This window comes from Chiloscyllium punctatum, chromosome 40 (genome assembly GCF_047496795.1).
Source record: "Chiloscyllium punctatum isolate Juve2018m chromosome 40, sChiPun1.3, whole genome shotgun sequence".
In the NCBI taxonomy this organism is placed as follows: Eukaryota; Metazoa; Chordata; class Chondrichthyes; order Orectolobiformes; family Hemiscylliidae; genus Chiloscyllium; species Chiloscyllium punctatum.
In genome coordinates this window covers 42,337,456-42,355,941 of record NC_092778.1, presented here as the reverse complement: position 1 = coordinate 42,355,941, position 18,486 = coordinate 42,337,456, and the positions used below count along the sequence as shown (strand labels likewise).

General features: G+C 40.3%; 1 protein-coding gene across 4 annotated transcripts in view; it reads right to left on the bottom strand.

The window, feature by feature from the left end:
- The window catches only part of LOC140464502 (dynein axonemal assembly factor 8), a 103,332-nt gene that overhangs the window by 73,675 nt on the left and 11,171 nt on the right, over nt 1-18,486 (bottom strand). For all 4 annotated transcript variants that reach the window (XM_072559648.1, XM_072559649.1, XM_072559647.1 and 1 more), the window contains 4 exons: nt 15,782-15,968; nt 13,244-13,414; nt 12,488-12,580; nt 2,097-2,483 (listed from right to left, as the gene is read on the bottom strand). In XM_072559648.1, the coding sequence (XP_072415749.1) occupies nt 2,097-2,483; nt 12,488-12,580; nt 13,244-13,414; nt 15,782-15,968 (838 nt within the window). The remainder of the gene's footprint in view (nt 1-2,096; nt 2,484-12,487; nt 12,581-13,243; nt 13,415-15,781; nt 15,969-18,486) is intronic.

Below are 18,486 nucleotides of genomic sequence, written 5' to 3'. Positions count from 1 at the left end.
CTTCAGTAAGGTGTTCGACAAGGTTTCCCATGGGAGACTGGTTAGCAAGGTTAGATCTCATGGAATACAGGGAGAACTAGCCATTTGGATACAGAACTGGCTCAAAGGTAGAAGATAGAGGGTGATGGTGGAGGGATGTTTTTCAGACTGGAGGCCTGAGACCAGTGGAGTGCCACAAGGATTGGTGCTGTGTCCTCTACTTTTTGTCATTTACATAAATGATTTGGATGCGAGCATAAGAGATACAGTTAGTAAGTTTGCAGATGACACCAAAATTGGAGGTGTAATGGACAGCAAAGAAGGTTACCTCAGATTACAACAGGATCTTGATCAGGTGGGCCAATGGGCTGGGAAGTGGCAGATGGAGTTTAATTCAGATAAATGCGAGGTGCTGCATTTTGGGAAAGCAAATCTTAGCAGGTCTTATACACTTAATGGTAAGGTCCTAGGGAGTGCTGCTGAACAAAGAGACCTTGGAGTGCAGGTTCATCGCTCCTTGAAAGTAGAGTCACAGGTAGATGATAGTGAAAAAGGCGTTTTGTATGCTTTCCTTTATTGGTCAGAGTATTGAGTACAGGAGTTGGGAGGTCATGTTGTGGCTGTACAGGGCTGAAAAATGTGTTGTTGGAAAAGTGCAGCAGGTCAGGCAGCATCAAAGGAGCAGGAGAATTGACGTTTCCTGAGGAAGGGCTTATGCCCGAAATGTCGATTCTCCTGCTCCTTTGATGCTGCCTGACCTGCTGCGCTTTTCCAGCAACACATTTTTCAGCTCTGATCTCCAGCATCTGCAGTCCTCACTTTCTCCCTGTGGCTGTACAGGACATTGGTTAGGCCACTGTTGGAATATTGCATGCAATTCTGGTCTCCTTCCTATCGGAAAGATGTTGTGAAACTTGAAAGGGTTCAGAAAAGATTTACAAGGATGTTGCCTGGGTTGGAGGATTTGAGCTACAGAGAGGCTGAACGGGCTGGGACTGTTTTCCCTGGAGCGTTGGAGGCTGAGGGTGACCTTATAGAGGTTTACAAAATTATGAGGGGCATGGATAGGATAAATAGGCAAAGTCTTTTCCCTGGGCTCGGGGAGTCCAGAACTAGAGGGCATAGGCTTAGGGTGAGAGGGGAAAGATAAAAAAGGGACCTAAGAGGCAACTTTTTCACACAGATGGTGGTATGTGTAAGAAATGAGCTGCCAGAGGAAGTAATGGAGGCTGGTACAATTGCAACATTTAAAAAGCATTTAGATGGGTATATGAATAGGAAGGGTTTGGAGGGATATGGGCTGGGTACTGGCAGGTGGGACTAGATTGGGTTGGGATATCTGGTCAGTATGGACGGGTTGGACCAAAGGGTCTGTTTCCATCTCTATGACTCTAATAAATTGATGAAAGGTGTCATCAATACTGTTATCAAGCAGCATCTGCTCAACAATAACCTGCTCACTAATATTCATTGATGTTTGGGTGCCATCAGGACCAATTGCTTGACAACAATGCTGTATTTGATCAGATTTGACATCCAGGAGCCTTGCAAAGCTAGGGTCAATGGGTACTGGGGGGAAAGCTTTCTGCTAGCTGAAGTCATACCATGCATGAAGGTAGATAATTATGATTGTTGGGGGTGAGTCATCTCAACTCCAGGACAGCTCTGCAGCAATCCCTGTGTTTTTTTGAATAAATTTAAAAAAATATTGTTATTGGAGTCATAGTAAGACTATGAGGGGATTTAAAGTTATGATTGAGCATTTTAAATTCAGTGCATTGAGGAACCAATAATGTAGTTCATCAGTGGCCTCTACAGTTATTGACATTGTCTCTTCAGCTAAAGAGCAGTACAGAGACAGAAAATTGGAAGAGAAAGGAAATTAGTGAAATGAAAACAGAACAATAATGGACAAAATCTTGATGAAAGGACCTATAAATTTAATTCTGCTTCTCTCTCCATAGATCTTGCCAGACCTGTTGACCATTTCCACTAGTTTCTATTTTTCATTTTCCATATTCTGTATTTTATTTCAGCTTTTCAGTATCTGCATTTGCTTTTGCTTGGTTAGCACATCAATGCACTTTTCTCATCTCAAGACATATTCTCTTCCTTACCTACTTAAAGTTTCAGGATATTGTTCCCCTGGAGGCAGTGTCAGTTCACTTTGTCTGACAGCTTGAATTGTGACTTTTGAAGTGGTCTTTTTCAGTGTCAGACCAGGTGTGAGGACAGGTTGGTCATTGGGTGAATTTAGCTCCTCTAGAGCTCTTCTCTCTGTGTTGGATTCTGCAGCCACGGTCAACCCATGCTGCTCACCAACAGGTTTATTGCTTTCATTTTCTGCTTTCCTTCTCTTCTTCTGGGCTGGTTTGATCTGTTCGACAGTTGCTCGTGCCTGTTCAGCTGCACTTTTAGAATTATTGGCTGTTACTTTTGAGAACTTGACAGAGGCTTTTCGCAGTTTCTTTAGTAACATGCTTTTACCAGTACAGTCATTGTAACTAGTAGAGAGAAAAAAATAAAATCAGGTGCATGAACAGCATGTGTCATCGGCTCATAATACTGGAAAACTTGTTATGAACCAGACCAAATCCACCCCCCTCAAATATATCAAGGAGATAGCCTAGACCCCCAACTTCCATCTTATTCAAAGGCAAGCATAAACTGCTGTGTTCCAGATGTAATTCAATTGGTTATGCTTCTTGGCTTGAAGCAAAACATAACGTTTTTCTTACCCTACAGTTAAAATATAAACAAAAAGAATTGGTATAACGTTAACTTTATTGGAAAATTTGACAGAATAACTATTATTTGCATTTCCATCTTCTCATTGTTTTCTTGGAAGTGTACAGCACTGACACCCCCATCACTCACATTGACAGGCACCCCTTGACTGACTTTGTGTAATTAGGGGTAGTTAACACAGCTTTCAGGCTGTCAAATGCCTTTGACACTCTTCTGTCTACTCAAAGTTTCTGCACTCCTTCAACAAGTCAGTTATGGAATAACCACACTGCTATAGTTTGGTTGGAATTTCCAATAAACCCACTCAGAACAAGAAATTGTAGTACTCCTCTCTTCTTTTATATGGGAAATTCCCTAGTAACCTGTTACAGAGTTATACAGACCTTTCTGTCAATCTCATCCATGCAACCATATGTCCTAAATTAAGCTAGTCCCACTTGCCAGCATTTGGACCATCTCCCTCTAAACCCTTCCTATTCATGTAACTATCCAAATGTCTTTTAAATGCTGTAATTGTACCAGCCACCACCACTTCCTTTGGTAGCTCATTCCATACAAGCACCACCCCCTGCATGAAAAAGTTGCCCCTTAGGTCCCTTTTAAATCTTTCCTCTCGTACCTTAATCCTATGTCCTCTAATTTTGGACTCCCCTCCCCTAGGGAAAACTGCTTGGCTATTCACCCTATCTATGCTCCTCATGTTTTCACATTTTGTGGGTCCATCTATCATGTCCAATGAGACGGTCTAGGAATGTGACTTGGGCTTTTTCAGACTTACACTTAACCAAATTTATCACTAAGCCAGCCTTCTGAAATTTATCGAGTAATTCTGATAGATGCTTCAATTGTTCCTTCAATGTGTGACTAAAAATCACCAGATCATCTATGTACAGCAAACAATTCAGTAATCCTGAAATTATTTTATTGGTTTCTCTTTGAAATGTAGCTGGTGCATTTTTCATACCAAATAGCATAAGTTTAAACTGGTAAAGTCCATTCGGTATCACGGAAGCTGAAACTTCCTTCACTATGTCAGATAAAGGTACCTGCTAGTATGGTCTGACTAAGGCCAACTTTGAAATACAAGTTGCTTGACCCACCTTCTCAATACAATCTTCCAGCCGTGGATGAAGATATGAATCAGATTTAGTAATTGCATTGACTTTGTGGTAATCAACACACACTCATTGGATACCATTTGGTTTTGGCACCAATAATATGAGTTAGCTCCACTCACTGCAACTCACTTTGATTATATTGTCTTCGAGCATGCTTTCAATCTCTTTTTGAAACAGTTTGAGATGGTTAAGTCAATAAGGACATTGCTTAATTTGAACGGCATTTCCGATATCTACATCATGTTAGTACTTCCCAACTTAAACCCAACATGTGATAATAACAACTTTTTCAGGTCATGTTGATTTTCTTCTGGGAGGTCATAGAGTCATAGAGATGTGCAGCATGGAAACAGACCCTTCGGTCCAACCCGTCCATGATGACCAGATATCCCAACCCAATCCAGTCCCACCTGCCAGCACCCGGCCCATATCCCTCCAAACCCTTCCTATTCATATACCCATCCAAATGCCTCATAAATGTTGCAATTGTACCAGCCTCTACCACATCCTCTGGCAGCTCATTCCATACATGTATCATCCTATCCATGAAAACGTTGCCCCTTAGGTCTCTTTTATATCTTTCCCCTCTCACCCTAAACCTATGCCCTCTAGTTCTGGACTCCCCAACCCCAGGGTAAAAAGACTTTGCCTATTTACCCTATCCATGCCCCTCATAATTTTGTAAACCTCTATAAGGTCACCTCTCAGCCTCTGCCACTCCAAGGAAAACAGCCCCAGCCTGTTCAGTGTCTCCCTACAGCTCAAATCCTCCAACCCTGGCAACATCCTTGTAAATCTTTTCTGAACCTTTCAAGTTTCACAACATTGGTGTCATCTGCAAACTTACTAACAGTACCTCTTATGTCCGCATCCAAATCATTTATATAAAAGACAAAAAGGAGAGGACCAAGTACCGATCCTTGTGGCACTCCACTGGTCACAGGTCTCCAGTCTGAAAAACAACCCTCCACCACCACCTTCTACCTTTGAGCCAGTTTTGTATCCAAATGGCTAGTTCTCCCTGTATTCCGTGAGATCTAACCTTGTTAACCAGTCTCCCATGGGAAACCTTGTCGAACGCCTTACTGAAGTCCATATAGATCACATCTACCACTCTGCCCTCATCAATCCTCTTTGTTACTTCCTCAAAAATTCAATCAGGTTTGTGACACATGATTTCCCACACACAAAGCCATGTTGACTCTCCCTAATCAGTCCTTGCCTTTCCAAATACATGTACATCCTGCCCCTCAGGATTCCCTCTATCAACTTGCCCACCGCCGATGTCAGGCTCACTGGTCTATAGTTCCCTGCTTGTCCTTACCACCCTTCTTAAACGGTGGCACGTTAGCCAACCTCCAGTCTTCTAGCACCTCACCTGTCACTATCGATGATACAAATATTTCAGCAAGAGGTCCAGCAATCATTTCTCTAGCTTCCCACAGAGTTCTAGGGTAAATCTGATCATGTCCTGGTGATTTATCCACCTTTACCCGTTTCAAGACATCCAGCACTTCCTCCTGTGTGATATGGACATTTCGCAAGATGTCACCATCTATTTCCCTACAGTCTATATATTCCACACTCGATCCATCCTGTCTATACTTTACATATGCTTCCTTCTTTTTCTTAACCAGAAGCTCAAATTAGATTAGATTAGATTAGATTAGATTAGATTATTTACAGTGTGGAAACAGGCCCTTCAGCCCAACAAGTCCACACCGCCCCGCCGAAGCGCAACCCACCTATACCCCTACATCTACCTCTTACCTAATACTACGGGCAATTTAGTATGGCCAATTCACCTGACCTACACATCTTTGGAGTGTGGGAGGAGCACCCGGAGGAAACCCGCGCAGACACGGGGAGAATGTGCAAACTCCACACAGAGATTCGCCTGAGGCGGGAATTGAACCCGGGTCTCTGGCGCTGTGAGGCAGCAGTGCTAACCATTGCCACTGTGCCGCCCACATTCTTTAGTCATCCAGCATTCCCTGTACCTACCTGCCTTTCCCTTCATCCTAACAGGAATATACTTTCTCTGGATTCTCATTATCTCATTTCTGAAAGCTTCTCATTTTCCAGCGTCCCTTTATCTGCGAACATCTGCACCCAATCACCTTTCGAAAGTTCTTACCAAATGCCATCCATAATTTATCCCAATTTTTGAGAACTTCCTCATTATCAAATTTAATTTAAGGAATATCAAGTTCAAATTATTCTGGATTTGGTTCTTTACTTCGAGTTGCAACCAGTACCATATTCTCCTCTTGCTTTTCTTCCTCATCAAAGTACCATTTGAGCCTCCTCACATTGTACTCTGTGAGGTTCCTGCTATCTGGTGTTCTTATCAAATAATTCACTTCACTCATTGTCCTTTTGATTTGATAATGCCCACTAAGCCTTGTTTTTGAAGGTTCACCTACCACCGGTATGAATACTCACATTTTATCACCTCTGGTGAAACTATAATTTTTTGATTTCTTATCTGCTTCCTGTTTCATCACATACTGTATTACTTTTAAATACTGTATAGCCAACTTACCCAATCTATTTAATCTTTCCCTAAAGTTTGACACATAGTTGAAACATGTGGTTTCTGAAACTCTGACTTACTAATTTTTCCTTAATGAATTTCAGTGGTCCTCTCACCTCATGTCCAAACATTAATTCAATTGCACTGAATTTAGTTAGTGTCATAGAGTCATAGAGATGTACAGCATGGAAACAGACTCTTTGATCCAACCCGTCCATGCCGACCAGATATCCCAACCCAATCTAGTCCCACCTGCCCGCACCCGGCCCATATCCCTCCAAATCCTTCCTATTCATATACCCATCCAAATGCCTCTTAAATGTTACGATTGTACCAGCCTCCATCACTTCCTCTGGCAGCTCATTGCTTACACATACCACTACCTGTGTGAAAAAGTTGCCTCTTAGGTCCCTTTTTTTATCTTTCCCCTCTCACCCTAAACCTATGCCCTCTAGTTCTGGACTCCCCAACCCCAGGGAAAAGACTTTGCCTATTTATCCTATCCATGCCCCTCATAATTTTGTAAACCTCTATAAGGTCACCCCTCAGCCTCCGACGCTCCAGGGAAAATAGTCCCAGCCTGTTCAGCCTCTCCCTATAACTCAGATTCTCCAACCCAGGCAACATCCTTGTAAATCTTTTCTGAACCCTTTCAAATCTATCTGATAGGAAGGAGACCAGAATTGCACGCAATATTCCAACAGTGGCCTAACCAATGTCCTGTACAGCCGCAACATGACCTCCCAACTCCTGTACTCAATACTCTGACCAGTAAAGGAAAGCATACCAAACGCCGCCTTCACTATCCTATCTAACTGCAACTCCACTTTCAAGGAGTGATGAACCTGCACTCCAAGGTCTCTTTGTTTAGCAACACTCCCTAGGACCTTACCATTAAGTGTATAAGTCCTGCTAAGATCTGCTTTCCCAAAATGCAGCACCTCGCATTTATCTGAATTAAACTCCATCTGTCACTTCTCGGCACATTGGCCCATCTGATCAAGATCCTGTTGTAATCTGAGGTAACCCTCTTCGCTGTCCACTACACCTCCAATTTTGGTGTCATCTGCAAACTTACTAACTGTACCTCTTAAGCTTGCATCCAAATCATTTATGTAAATGACAAAAAGTAGAGGGCCCAGCACCGATCCTTGTGGCACTCCACTGGTCACAGGCCTCCAGTCTGAAAAACAACCCTCCACCACCACCCTCTGTCTTGTACCTTTGAGCCAGTTCTGTATCCAAATGGCTAGTTCTCCCTGTATTCCATGAGATCTAACCTTGCTAACCAGTCTCCCATGGGGAACCTTGTCGAATGCCTTACTGAAGTCCATATAGATCCCATCTACTGCTCTGCCCTCATCAATCTCCTTCGTTACTTCTTCAAAAAACTCAATCAAGTTTGTGTGTCATGATTTCCCAAGCACAAAGCCATGTTGACTATCCCGAATCAGTCCTTGCCATTCCAAATACATAAGAAAACGTCAGGGAGTGATAAAACCTTAATACCTACTCCAGCATTTGAAGAACCTTTTACATGAGTTTTAACTGAGTAAGAATTAATATTTGTTGACCATAATAGATGTGTCTACTAGATTTCTGGAGGCCATTCCATTACACAATATCTCAGCTAAAAGGATTGGAGAAGTGTTACTCAATTTTTTTTAACTAGATATGAACTAGCCACAGGGATACAGTCAGCTCAAGGTTCAAATTTACATCAAAATTGATACATTAGATGCATCCTTAATTGCAAAAAGTACAATTAGAATTCCTTTAACCTAATCATCTGGATAATCTAGACTATTAGCCCTCAATATGGTCTTTAAGTTTGATGCCACCATTCTAATGCCCCTTGTGATTGTGGATGGTGTGCAGTTGATTTAAATTGTTTTATTCTTAAACTATCTATAATTTGCTTGAATACTTTTGATGTAAATTTGAACCCTGAGCTGACTGTATCCCTGTGGCTAGTCATATCGAGTTAAAGAAAATTGAGTAACACTTCTCCAATCCTTTTAGCTGTAATGGAATGGCCTCCAGAAATCTAGTAGACACATCTATTATGGTCAACAAATATTGATTCTTACTCAATTAAAACTCATGTAAAAGGTTCTTCACATGCTGGAATAGGTATTAAGGGTACTGATTTTATCCCTCCCTGACGTTTTCTTATTATTTGACATGTGTGACATGTCCAGCAAAATTCAACTACATTTCTACATAGTCCAGGCCAATAAAGCTGTTTTTATACCTTGGCTTGAGCTTTCCTGTCTCCCAAATTACTTCAATTGGTACTGTGCTACCTTCAACACCTCCATTCTGTAACCCATAGGTGATACAACTTGATGAACTTCTGCCCATTTTTCATCTGCCTGAATATGTAATGGTCTCCATTTCCTAATCAAGACTTCATGTTTAAGATCAGGGATACACTCTGATTCATCTGTGCTTGCTTTTTGATACAACTGCTTCACTTGTTCATCTTTTTGTTGTACTTCAACTAACCTCTCTGAACTAAACATATCCACTTTGTCCCCGAATTGTTCTTGTTTTCTTGCAGCCATTTGATCAAACTCTGTTTCTGACAATTGAACTTAAACTTCCTGATCTTATTCTTTGAGTTTTCTTCCTGTTTTAACCTGTGGCTTTGTGACTTTGTACCACAGAATCAGGAAAAATCCCAGGATATTCTCCCTGTAACATCTAGGTCACCTTATTTTCCACTGGCTTTTCAACCACAGTAGGCATCACTCCCACCTGTGATCCAGCTATATCGTTCCCAAAGATAAACTGATTCTCTGGTACAAAGAATTTTTCTAATATTCCAACTACCATTTCACCAGACTCTGCAATCTCATTTTATACAATGGAATACTACTCTTCTCACCATGAATTTCACCATGAATTGCCTTTTCTGGCAATACTCCTTGCAAAGTAGATGTCTCCTTATCTTTCACCATCAAAGATTAATTTGCTTCTGTATCTCAAAGTTTTAATTTCTTTACCTACTCCTACTAGTACACGAGTAAATCTCGCCCATACAGATGAATTATTTGAAAAGAATCTGGTACCTTTTATTAACCAACCCCTTGACCGGGTCATACATTCCTTGCAGCTGTTTAGCTTTCACTGTCATCTCCTTTACCACTTTAAAAAACCCGATTAGCTTATTTTGTTTTACCACATCCATTTTCCCAGTGCTTTTCGTAACACACCAACCTGCAATTTCATGTGTCCTACTTTATTACAGTGAAAACAACTGAGACTTTTTTATTTCTCTTCCCCACCACCAGTGGTTTCCTTTTTAATCTGTGGTAAACTATCTGTACTATCTTCAATGAAATCGCCTTTTCCCTTTTCTACCTGAGGATATGTCTTTTCCTCAATTTCTATAATTCACTGTTTGAAATTGGTGTTGGAAGCCAAATTTTGATTTATGAACTAACTCATAACCATCTGCCATTTCAGTTGTTAATCTTGCAGTTTTAAGACTCAGCTCTTCCACATGAATTTTCACTATTTCAGGAAGTGAATTTTTTAACCCATCCAAAATAACAGTCTATCTAACAGCGTCATATGTTTGACCTATTTTCAATGCCCTTATCGACCCATCAAAGTTACTTTGTTTGATCCTTTCAAACTCTATATATGTTTGACCAGGTTCTCTCCTTAGATTCCTAAAATATTCTTTCTAGGCTTCTGGCATTAGTTCATTTGCATTTGAGATGGCTTTTTTCATCTCATCACACTTCCCAGATACCTCCTTTAATAGTAATGCAAACACCCTACCAATTTTGTTTGAATCAAAATACCCATGTGACTAATGGCCAATTTATTCATTCAGCCACTTGCTGAAGTGAAATAAAAAAAGGCTTCTATGACCTTCTTGTCAAACTTTGGTAACGCTTGGACATACTTGAACACATTTCCAACAGGCTTTTGGCTATGATTCATTGCTCTTCATCACTGTCTGTATCACTACTTTAACTGGAATCTGACTTTGTCTAGTATTACCATCAATTGGGATTATAACATTCAGTTGTAGACAGCTAAAATTGCATGCTTCCGGGATTTAGTGTGAGGTAACAAATGCAAGCCTGATTGTGAAGTTCAAGAATCCCAAGAATGAATTAAATTGTATGCTTAATCCTCCCACTGCATATGTTGTCAATATGCTGAGAGTCTGTCTTGTGTGGGTTACAGAATGGATAGCTCCGTTATAAATTTTTTTTGTCGATGAGCCTTTTGGGGATATACAATATTGATGGTCACAAAAGTTTCTGTTTATCTTAAACTTTGAAACATGAGGTTCACAAAATGAAAGGCCTGGTCATTTTGGTTTGTTGGCTGTGCATTTCATTGATATATCTGTGAATGACAATGTCAGTGTTATATCACCTTGTTGGTCACTTACATCTTGTTCCAGGGTCTGCTTTGGCTTTTGAGGCCAGGTTTTCTGCATGTGCTTGCCTAATGTCCTTTGGTGTTACATATTTTACAGGCATAAAACAATATCAGAGAACTTCCAGAAAAGAGTCAATGCATCAGGCTTTTTCTTGCCTGAAAAATCTTTCCTTTAGGCTTTGATTTATGGAGGAGAGACAATTGCTAACTTGGTTAGCCTCTCTACACTTTCTTATCCATTGTAGCTCAGTGAAGTTGTCACTTGCTGCCTAATCCATCAGCATATGCTTGCCTTCCATTTCCTATCATAGATCTATGGCTTTTCGTATTTACTTTATTTTTCCCAGTTGTGGCCTCTTTCAGAAGTCTTGCTGATTGTGGATCGGTTTCTTTTGCACCAAATAAAGAGTGATAACAACACACTAGCTTTGGTGCTATTCAGTGAAACAAAATAATTGAAGCTATTGACTACTGCACACAGATAAGATTCTCTCAGTTAGAAAATCACTTTTTAATGCTTAAAAGGCTGTTTTTCTTTTATTCCCAAATAAGAGGCTAAGATAGATCATCCATTCAGCACTTCCGACAGAATATAGTTCCAACTGTTTCAATTTTGTTTTTTTGATGTCCTGGGCTTCTCCCATCAAGGATAGAGGTATTTCATGCAGCCTGCTCCTCCAGTTAATTGTTTAATCATTCACCACCATTCATGACTGAATGTAGGAACGCTGCAGAGCTTAGATTTGATCTGTTGGTTGTGGGAATGCTTAACTTTGTCTATCACATGCTGTTCGTCCTGTGTTGTAGCTTCATGAAATCAAAGTCTTATTCTGAGATTATCTAATTCTGCTCTTGGCATTCCCTCCTGCATGCTATCATGAACCAGGTTTGATCCCTTGGCTTGGCAGTAATGATAGAGTGAAGGATATTATAAGTTTTGAGATTACAGATAGTGGTCAAGTACTATTCTGCTGCTATTGATAGCACATAGTACCTTGTGGATGGTTATGTATGAGTTGCTAGATCTGTTCAATTTCTGTCTTAATTAGTCTGGTAGTAGTGCCACATAGCATAATGGCGAGTATTCTCAATTTGAAGTCAGGATTTCATCTCACAAGGATTGGCTGATGGTCCTTATTACCAATGTAAAGGACCAATCCATCTGCAACTAATCACCCAGGTAGATTAATAAGGATAAATTCTAGTAGGTCTTTCCCTCTTGTTGAGTTCCCTCTCCACCTCCTGTGTATGCAGTCTAGCATCTGAGTTTGTTTTAGGACTCAGCCACCTCAGACAATAATGATACCAAGCCATTCTTGGTGATGGACACTAAAACCTGTTAACATATGCCCTTACATCAATGCAAGTTGAACAATTTCCTTAAATTTCAATAGTGGCACATATTTCAATTGCAAGAGGAAAATCATTTAATACTCTCATAGGTGGAAGGTAGCATTACTGCTGTAAATCACATGGTAATAATAGCCAATCTGCATCTTGCGATGGGATCTTAGTCCCACAGATAAATCAGATTGTGAATCATTCACATCACAGCAATGAACACATTTCAACCAAGTTTCTTTAGTCATTTCACTTCAGTTTCATGGGATTAAATGGAGTTGTAAGAATTCAAATGCAAAATATTTATTCAAATAGCAGGAATCCCATTTTCAAACATTAATTTATTAATCTTCCTTACTCTGAATCACTCTTTGGCTCTTTCTGTTCTTGGTCACTGTCTTGGGCTGACAAACTGTTTTGGTTGTCTTCCTCAAAGGATGACTCCAGAGATCTGTAAAGACAACAAGTACAGTAACAAGAATTAAGAATTGTCAACTGGTGTGGATTTCTGGCAGCATTAGGTCCTTAGGAAGAAAACATATATCCCTGGTGATGAGGACTCAAACACGGTAAATTCTTTCGGAAACAAGTAAACTCACACATCTTGAAAGTGCACTGAGCGGATAAAGTAACAACTGCAGTTTGGTTGAGCGTCCTTTGGTTTGGGCTGATGTATGAGTAGGCTTTTCAATCCAAGGCTCCCAGGGGACAAAATATTCAGAGAATATAATTCAGGAAAACATATACCTGATAATTCTACGGCCCTTTGGATTTGCTGGATCATGGATAGCCCATCATTACATCAGTAATAATATGGAGACTTTGGAATAAAACTTATCATTTTCTCAATGCTGCTAAGCCATGAGGGGACTCATTAGTTAACTACTTAGGTGGGCTTAGATCTCACCTCTTCTATGAAAAAAATACTTCAGTACCACTGTATTTATACAGATGAGAGTAAATCAAGTCTTTTGATATTCAGAATTCAGAGTGCAGAGCCAATCTACACGGGAATCTTTTTGCACAGACAATGAATACAGTCAATTTACACCACAGGTTGAACACTTCTTTCGAAACACTTCGATGCATCTGACCCTGAATTACTGTCCATTACCTTTCTTTCTGCAGATATGTGAGCTTTTCCTTATTGCCTTTGCCATCTGTCTGCAATGTGCTTCTTTCCTGCTGCCAATTCCGTAGGTCAATGAAAATAGTTTTTGGTTCAGAAGCTCTTTTCATTGTCAATTTTTCTTCCATCCATTTGGTACATGTATTTGCTTCAGGACTGAAAGCATAATATGAGGATACAGGAAAAGTTAATGAGTCGACTACATAACAAAATGTTACATGTGAGCTAACAAATGTACTCCAGTGCAGATCTGAGATTGTGGCTGAGAATTTCTTTGATGTTGTTCCTAACTTAATATCATGAGTGTAACAAGATCAGTTGGTTGGACATAATAGAATGAGTTCTCTGATAAGAGCTGTTAATTCATTCCAATCAGGGACCCCGGGCTGACAGATAAAAAGAGGAGTGTTAGAGACTCTGGGACTCCGAAAGCTGACTCTGAAGTGACAGTGTTAAGGTCAAAAGCTGTTCATGTATAAATAAAGGATGACTTGTTGATGGGAAGTTATTTCAATGGTGATGAAGGTAAAGCATGTTCCGGAAGAAACTCACTTGCAATAGTTATCTTTGAGTTGGGGTAAGCATTTCTTATATCATGCTTTTGTTACATAACTCATTTGACCCATCTAGCGAGGACTGAGCCCAGTTGTGGAAAGAATGTGTCATTTTTTTGTGAGACAGAGAGAGAGAACAAGTGAAAGTGCCAACAAGGACAAAAATTACTGCTAGCAGCTTTCCCACATCCATGGGAACAGCTGGATAAACCTTGGACTCGGTGGTATGTTGACTATACAGGTCATTTCATGGGCTCAGTGTTCTCAGTCATTGTAGATGTCCACTCAAAGTGGTTGGTCATGCATTTGGCAAACACAGGGATGACAACAGAAAGACTGCACTCTTCTTTTTCAATACACGGAATCCTAGAATTGTTGGTCACAGATAACGAGCCATTGTTTACCTGCAAGGAAATTGGGTATTTCCTAAAGTTGAATGGGATTTCACATAAGGAACAGTTCCATACCATTCATCAATGAATGGCCTGGCAGAAAGAGCAGTCCAAATTTTTAAGGTTGGCTTGCAGAAACAGCCTTGACTATTGGACTATCCCACATGAAACTACAGGGATAGTGCTAGCAGAGCTGCTAATAGGTAGAAGACTTAGCATCGTCTTAAGTCTGATCTTTCCGGACCTGAGGGAGAGGGTGAAATGGCATCAAGAATCCGAATGCTAGTCATAAGACTCCGCCAAGTGAGGGCAACAGGTTGATATGGGATGACGTTTGATGTAAGAATCACAGAAATGGCCCAGCATAGCTAAGAGGCACAGTAGCTACAAGGTTGGGCTTAATGATGTATAAAGTTTGAGTAGGTCCAACGGTTCTGAACAAGAATGTGGACCATATGAAAGCTGTGAATTTGCAAATGGTGCAGGAGCAAAATGTGCCCTGCCCCACGGAACAGTTAGAAAGGCTGCTGAAATCCATGTGTTTATTCTCTCCATTGAGTGTTGATGAGTCCTTAGAATCAGAGATGTATATGGTGGACGTAGCTGCCTTAAAAGCTTTGCCACTGGAAGAAGAGAGTGAAATACTTCCGAAACGCTCCTGGTGCAAGAGGTGAGCTCCTGTGTGTTACACACCGCTCATATTGTACGGCAAGTTGGAGGAGCCTGACTTGGTGCTGAAAGGCCCCAGAGGGTCTCCAGCCTATGTTCATGGACTCAGAGAAAGAGGGATGTAATGATTGTAATGAGGTCAGCCAGCCTAACATCATAGAATAGGATTTCCCTGATTGGATCAGATTAACAACCCCAATCGGGGAGCCCTGGCTGACAGATAAAAAGAAGAGTGTCAGAGAAAAAAGGAGGAATGTCAGAATCTGGGTCTCTGATTGCTGATTCTGAAGAGGTAGTACTAAAGTCAAGGACTGTTTATGAGTAAATGATAAGTGACTTGATGACAGAATTTAACTTCTGTGAAGTTATTTCATTTACCGTTATAGCTTTGACAGAATTTAATTTCCAGAATACATCTGGTATTTCAGACAATTATTAAATGCTCCATAAATGCAATCAGTCTCTTGGACATCATGAGTTTTAAAGATCCCATGACAATATTCAAAAAGAAAGCATATTCTCTCAATTTGTGGCCAATTTTCCTCCCTCAATCAACACCACCCAAAATAACAGATTAATTTGGTACTCTTCTCATTTGCTACTTGTGAGAGCTTGCTATGTGCAGCTTGAAGTCCACTTGTCAACAATTGCTCTGAATATTAAAACAAATAGATAATAAGGCACATACTGTGTTGTTTTTTAAGTTAAATATTCTGAAACAAGATCCACATCATGTTCTTAGGCATGAACTTCATTCATTTTTTAATGTTAGATTATCCAACATTCTAATGACTGTGAAGTAATTTCATTTTTGATATCTATTATATTTTTAAACTAAAAGCATTTTTACTGAAATCATTGTTTAAAAAAAATTTAAAAATATTAATCACTAGCTTGACTTTTTATACCTTAGGAATTGTTTAAGGTTATTAGTTCTGTCTCCATCAAGTTTGTTCTGTGTCGCACTGTTGGACTGGTGCTCTCCATTACACATTGGTGTTTGGTTATTCAATGAGATAACTCCACCTGATTGCTTGATAGACAATGAGGTGAGCTGTTCCATAAGGTTCTGCTCATTCTTAATGCGAGAAGGTACTGCATTGTAAAGTGAGGATACACAGTGAAATCCACTCTTACACTATATGCAGATCTACATTTCTTTAGACACAACATAAAATCACATATGCAAAACTAATTAATGTGTAGCTTTGTGACACAGTGTGCGGTTTTCCATAGCTTTGAGCTGAGTGTCACTTTATATTGTTTGCAGTAGCTAAGTTTGTGCAGTTACCCAGGAAATTCCATCTATTAGAACTTCTGCAACGCATGCAGCAAAGTCACAGCTTATGTTAATTAACAAAAAATTAATCAGGCATGCATTTTCAACAAGAGGAAAGTCAACAATACCCTATCTAGATATATCGGGTGAAGTTACAGGTAGTGGAAAAGGAGCATTTGTCTGTACCTGAATCTTTTTCTGGCACTATAGGCACTTGCTTAGCTCTTAAGTAAAGTCATTTCAGTTTTCACTTTAATCAGCGTTTGCATCAGAAAATCAATTTTATCTGTCTACTGTTTTCTTTCCAAAAATATACTTTATTTCATAAAATGTATGCATTACAGGAATAAAATTCACATTTCTCAAGGTGGAAACCATATCAGTTTCTTCTAACACTGCCTTTACTCCCTACAAGTACAATTATATTTAATATTAGCAATATTTATTACTTGTCAAAAATACAATCTGAGGTGTATATATCCTGTTTCAGCCCCTCATTGCGCCGAGCACTATTGCCCAAAGGTTTCATAGTGAGGTTTTTCTTCATTGCAATTTTGTGACAGCTGCACTAGGTTTTTTTATGTCCCTCAGTATGTTGTCCTGGACATTGCTGGCACATTGCAACCAGTTGTGGACAACTCCTGGCACTGGAATACCAACAGATCTCAGGCAGACCAAAGAGTGTCTTTCACTGAGTTGATGGTCTTTCAGTCATATACTAATCAAGCTGAATTAGATATATTTTTTATCTACAAGTGAGTCAAGAGCTAGGGGAGGCAGACAGGTAGTGAAATTAAGGCCACAATCAGATAACCAGGACATTAATGAATACAGAGCAGGCACAGTAGGCTGAACAGTCTACTCCTATATATTATGATCATCAGATGGCGAAGTAGGATGTTCTACCTATATAGTGTCAAACTTAAAAATCACACAACATCAGGTTATAGTCAAACAGGTTTATTTGAAAGTACTGTACAAGCTTTCAGAGTGCTGCTCTTTTGTCAGGTAACTAGAGGGGCAGGATCACAGGACACAGAATTCATAGTAAAAGATCAAAGTGTCATATGATGCAATGTATTGAACAAACCAAAATTGCTGTTAAATCTTTAATCACTAAGATTGGGGATGCAGGCTTTGATTGATTAATATCTAAATGCTAGAACTTCTTTCAAGTCACAGTTCTGAGACAACTTAAGGTTTTATCAGTATATAAAGGTGATATCTCAGTTCAGAGGTGTGAGGTTAGAGTCTGTCTGTATCCCAAACTTGAGTCAGACTGGTTCTATTTCTAAAGTATGAATTTATAAAATGTCACATAGACTGACTGCCTATAGGATCTTCTCAAAAGACAGACACGGGATACGACCAATAGGGTACCCTTTGTCATCTGGTACTTCCTGGGAGCAGAGAAACTATGCCATGTTCCTCGCAGCTTGCAACACATTATCGATGAGGATGAGCACCTCACCAAGATCTTCTGTGCGCCTCCACTTCTTGCTTTTAAACAACCACCAAATCTTAAACAGACCATTGTTCACAGCAAACACCCAGCCTTCAGGACAACATTGACTACAACACCATACAACCCTGTCGTGACAACCACTACATGACGTGTCAGAATGTGGACATGGATACTACCATTACACATGGGGACACCATCCACCATGTGGCCGGCAGGTACTCAAGTGACTTGGCCAACATTGTTTATCTAATACGCTACAGTCAAGGATGCCACATTGCATGGTGTATTGGCAAAACCAAACAGACGCTACGACAATGGATGAATGGAAACCACGTAACAATCGCCATACAGAAATGTTCTCTCCCAGTGGGGGAACACTTCAGCAGTCAAGGCCATTCAGCCTCAGATCTTCGGGTGACCATCTTCCAAGGCAGACATTGGGTTGTACAACAACCTAGAGTTGCCAAGTTTGGTAACCATGATGATGGCTTCAACCCGGATCTTGGGTTCATGCCACACTACAGGAGATGCCACTGCACACACACTCATACACAAGTGCACATACACACTCACATAGACCCTCTCTCATACACCCATACACACACAGACACTCACGCTCATGCACACACCCTCTCAAAGGCATATATGCTGTCACACATCTTATAAATTCCTACTTTGGAAACAGAACCAGGCTGATTCAAGACAGACAGACTCTAACGTAACACCAGCGAAAGTGAGGACTGCAGATGCTGGAGATGAGAGTCAAGATTAGAGCAGGTCGGGCAGGATCCAAGGAGCAGGAAAATCAACATTTCAGGCAGGAGGCCTTCATCAGGAATGAGACTGAAAGTCTCTGTGGTGGAGAGATA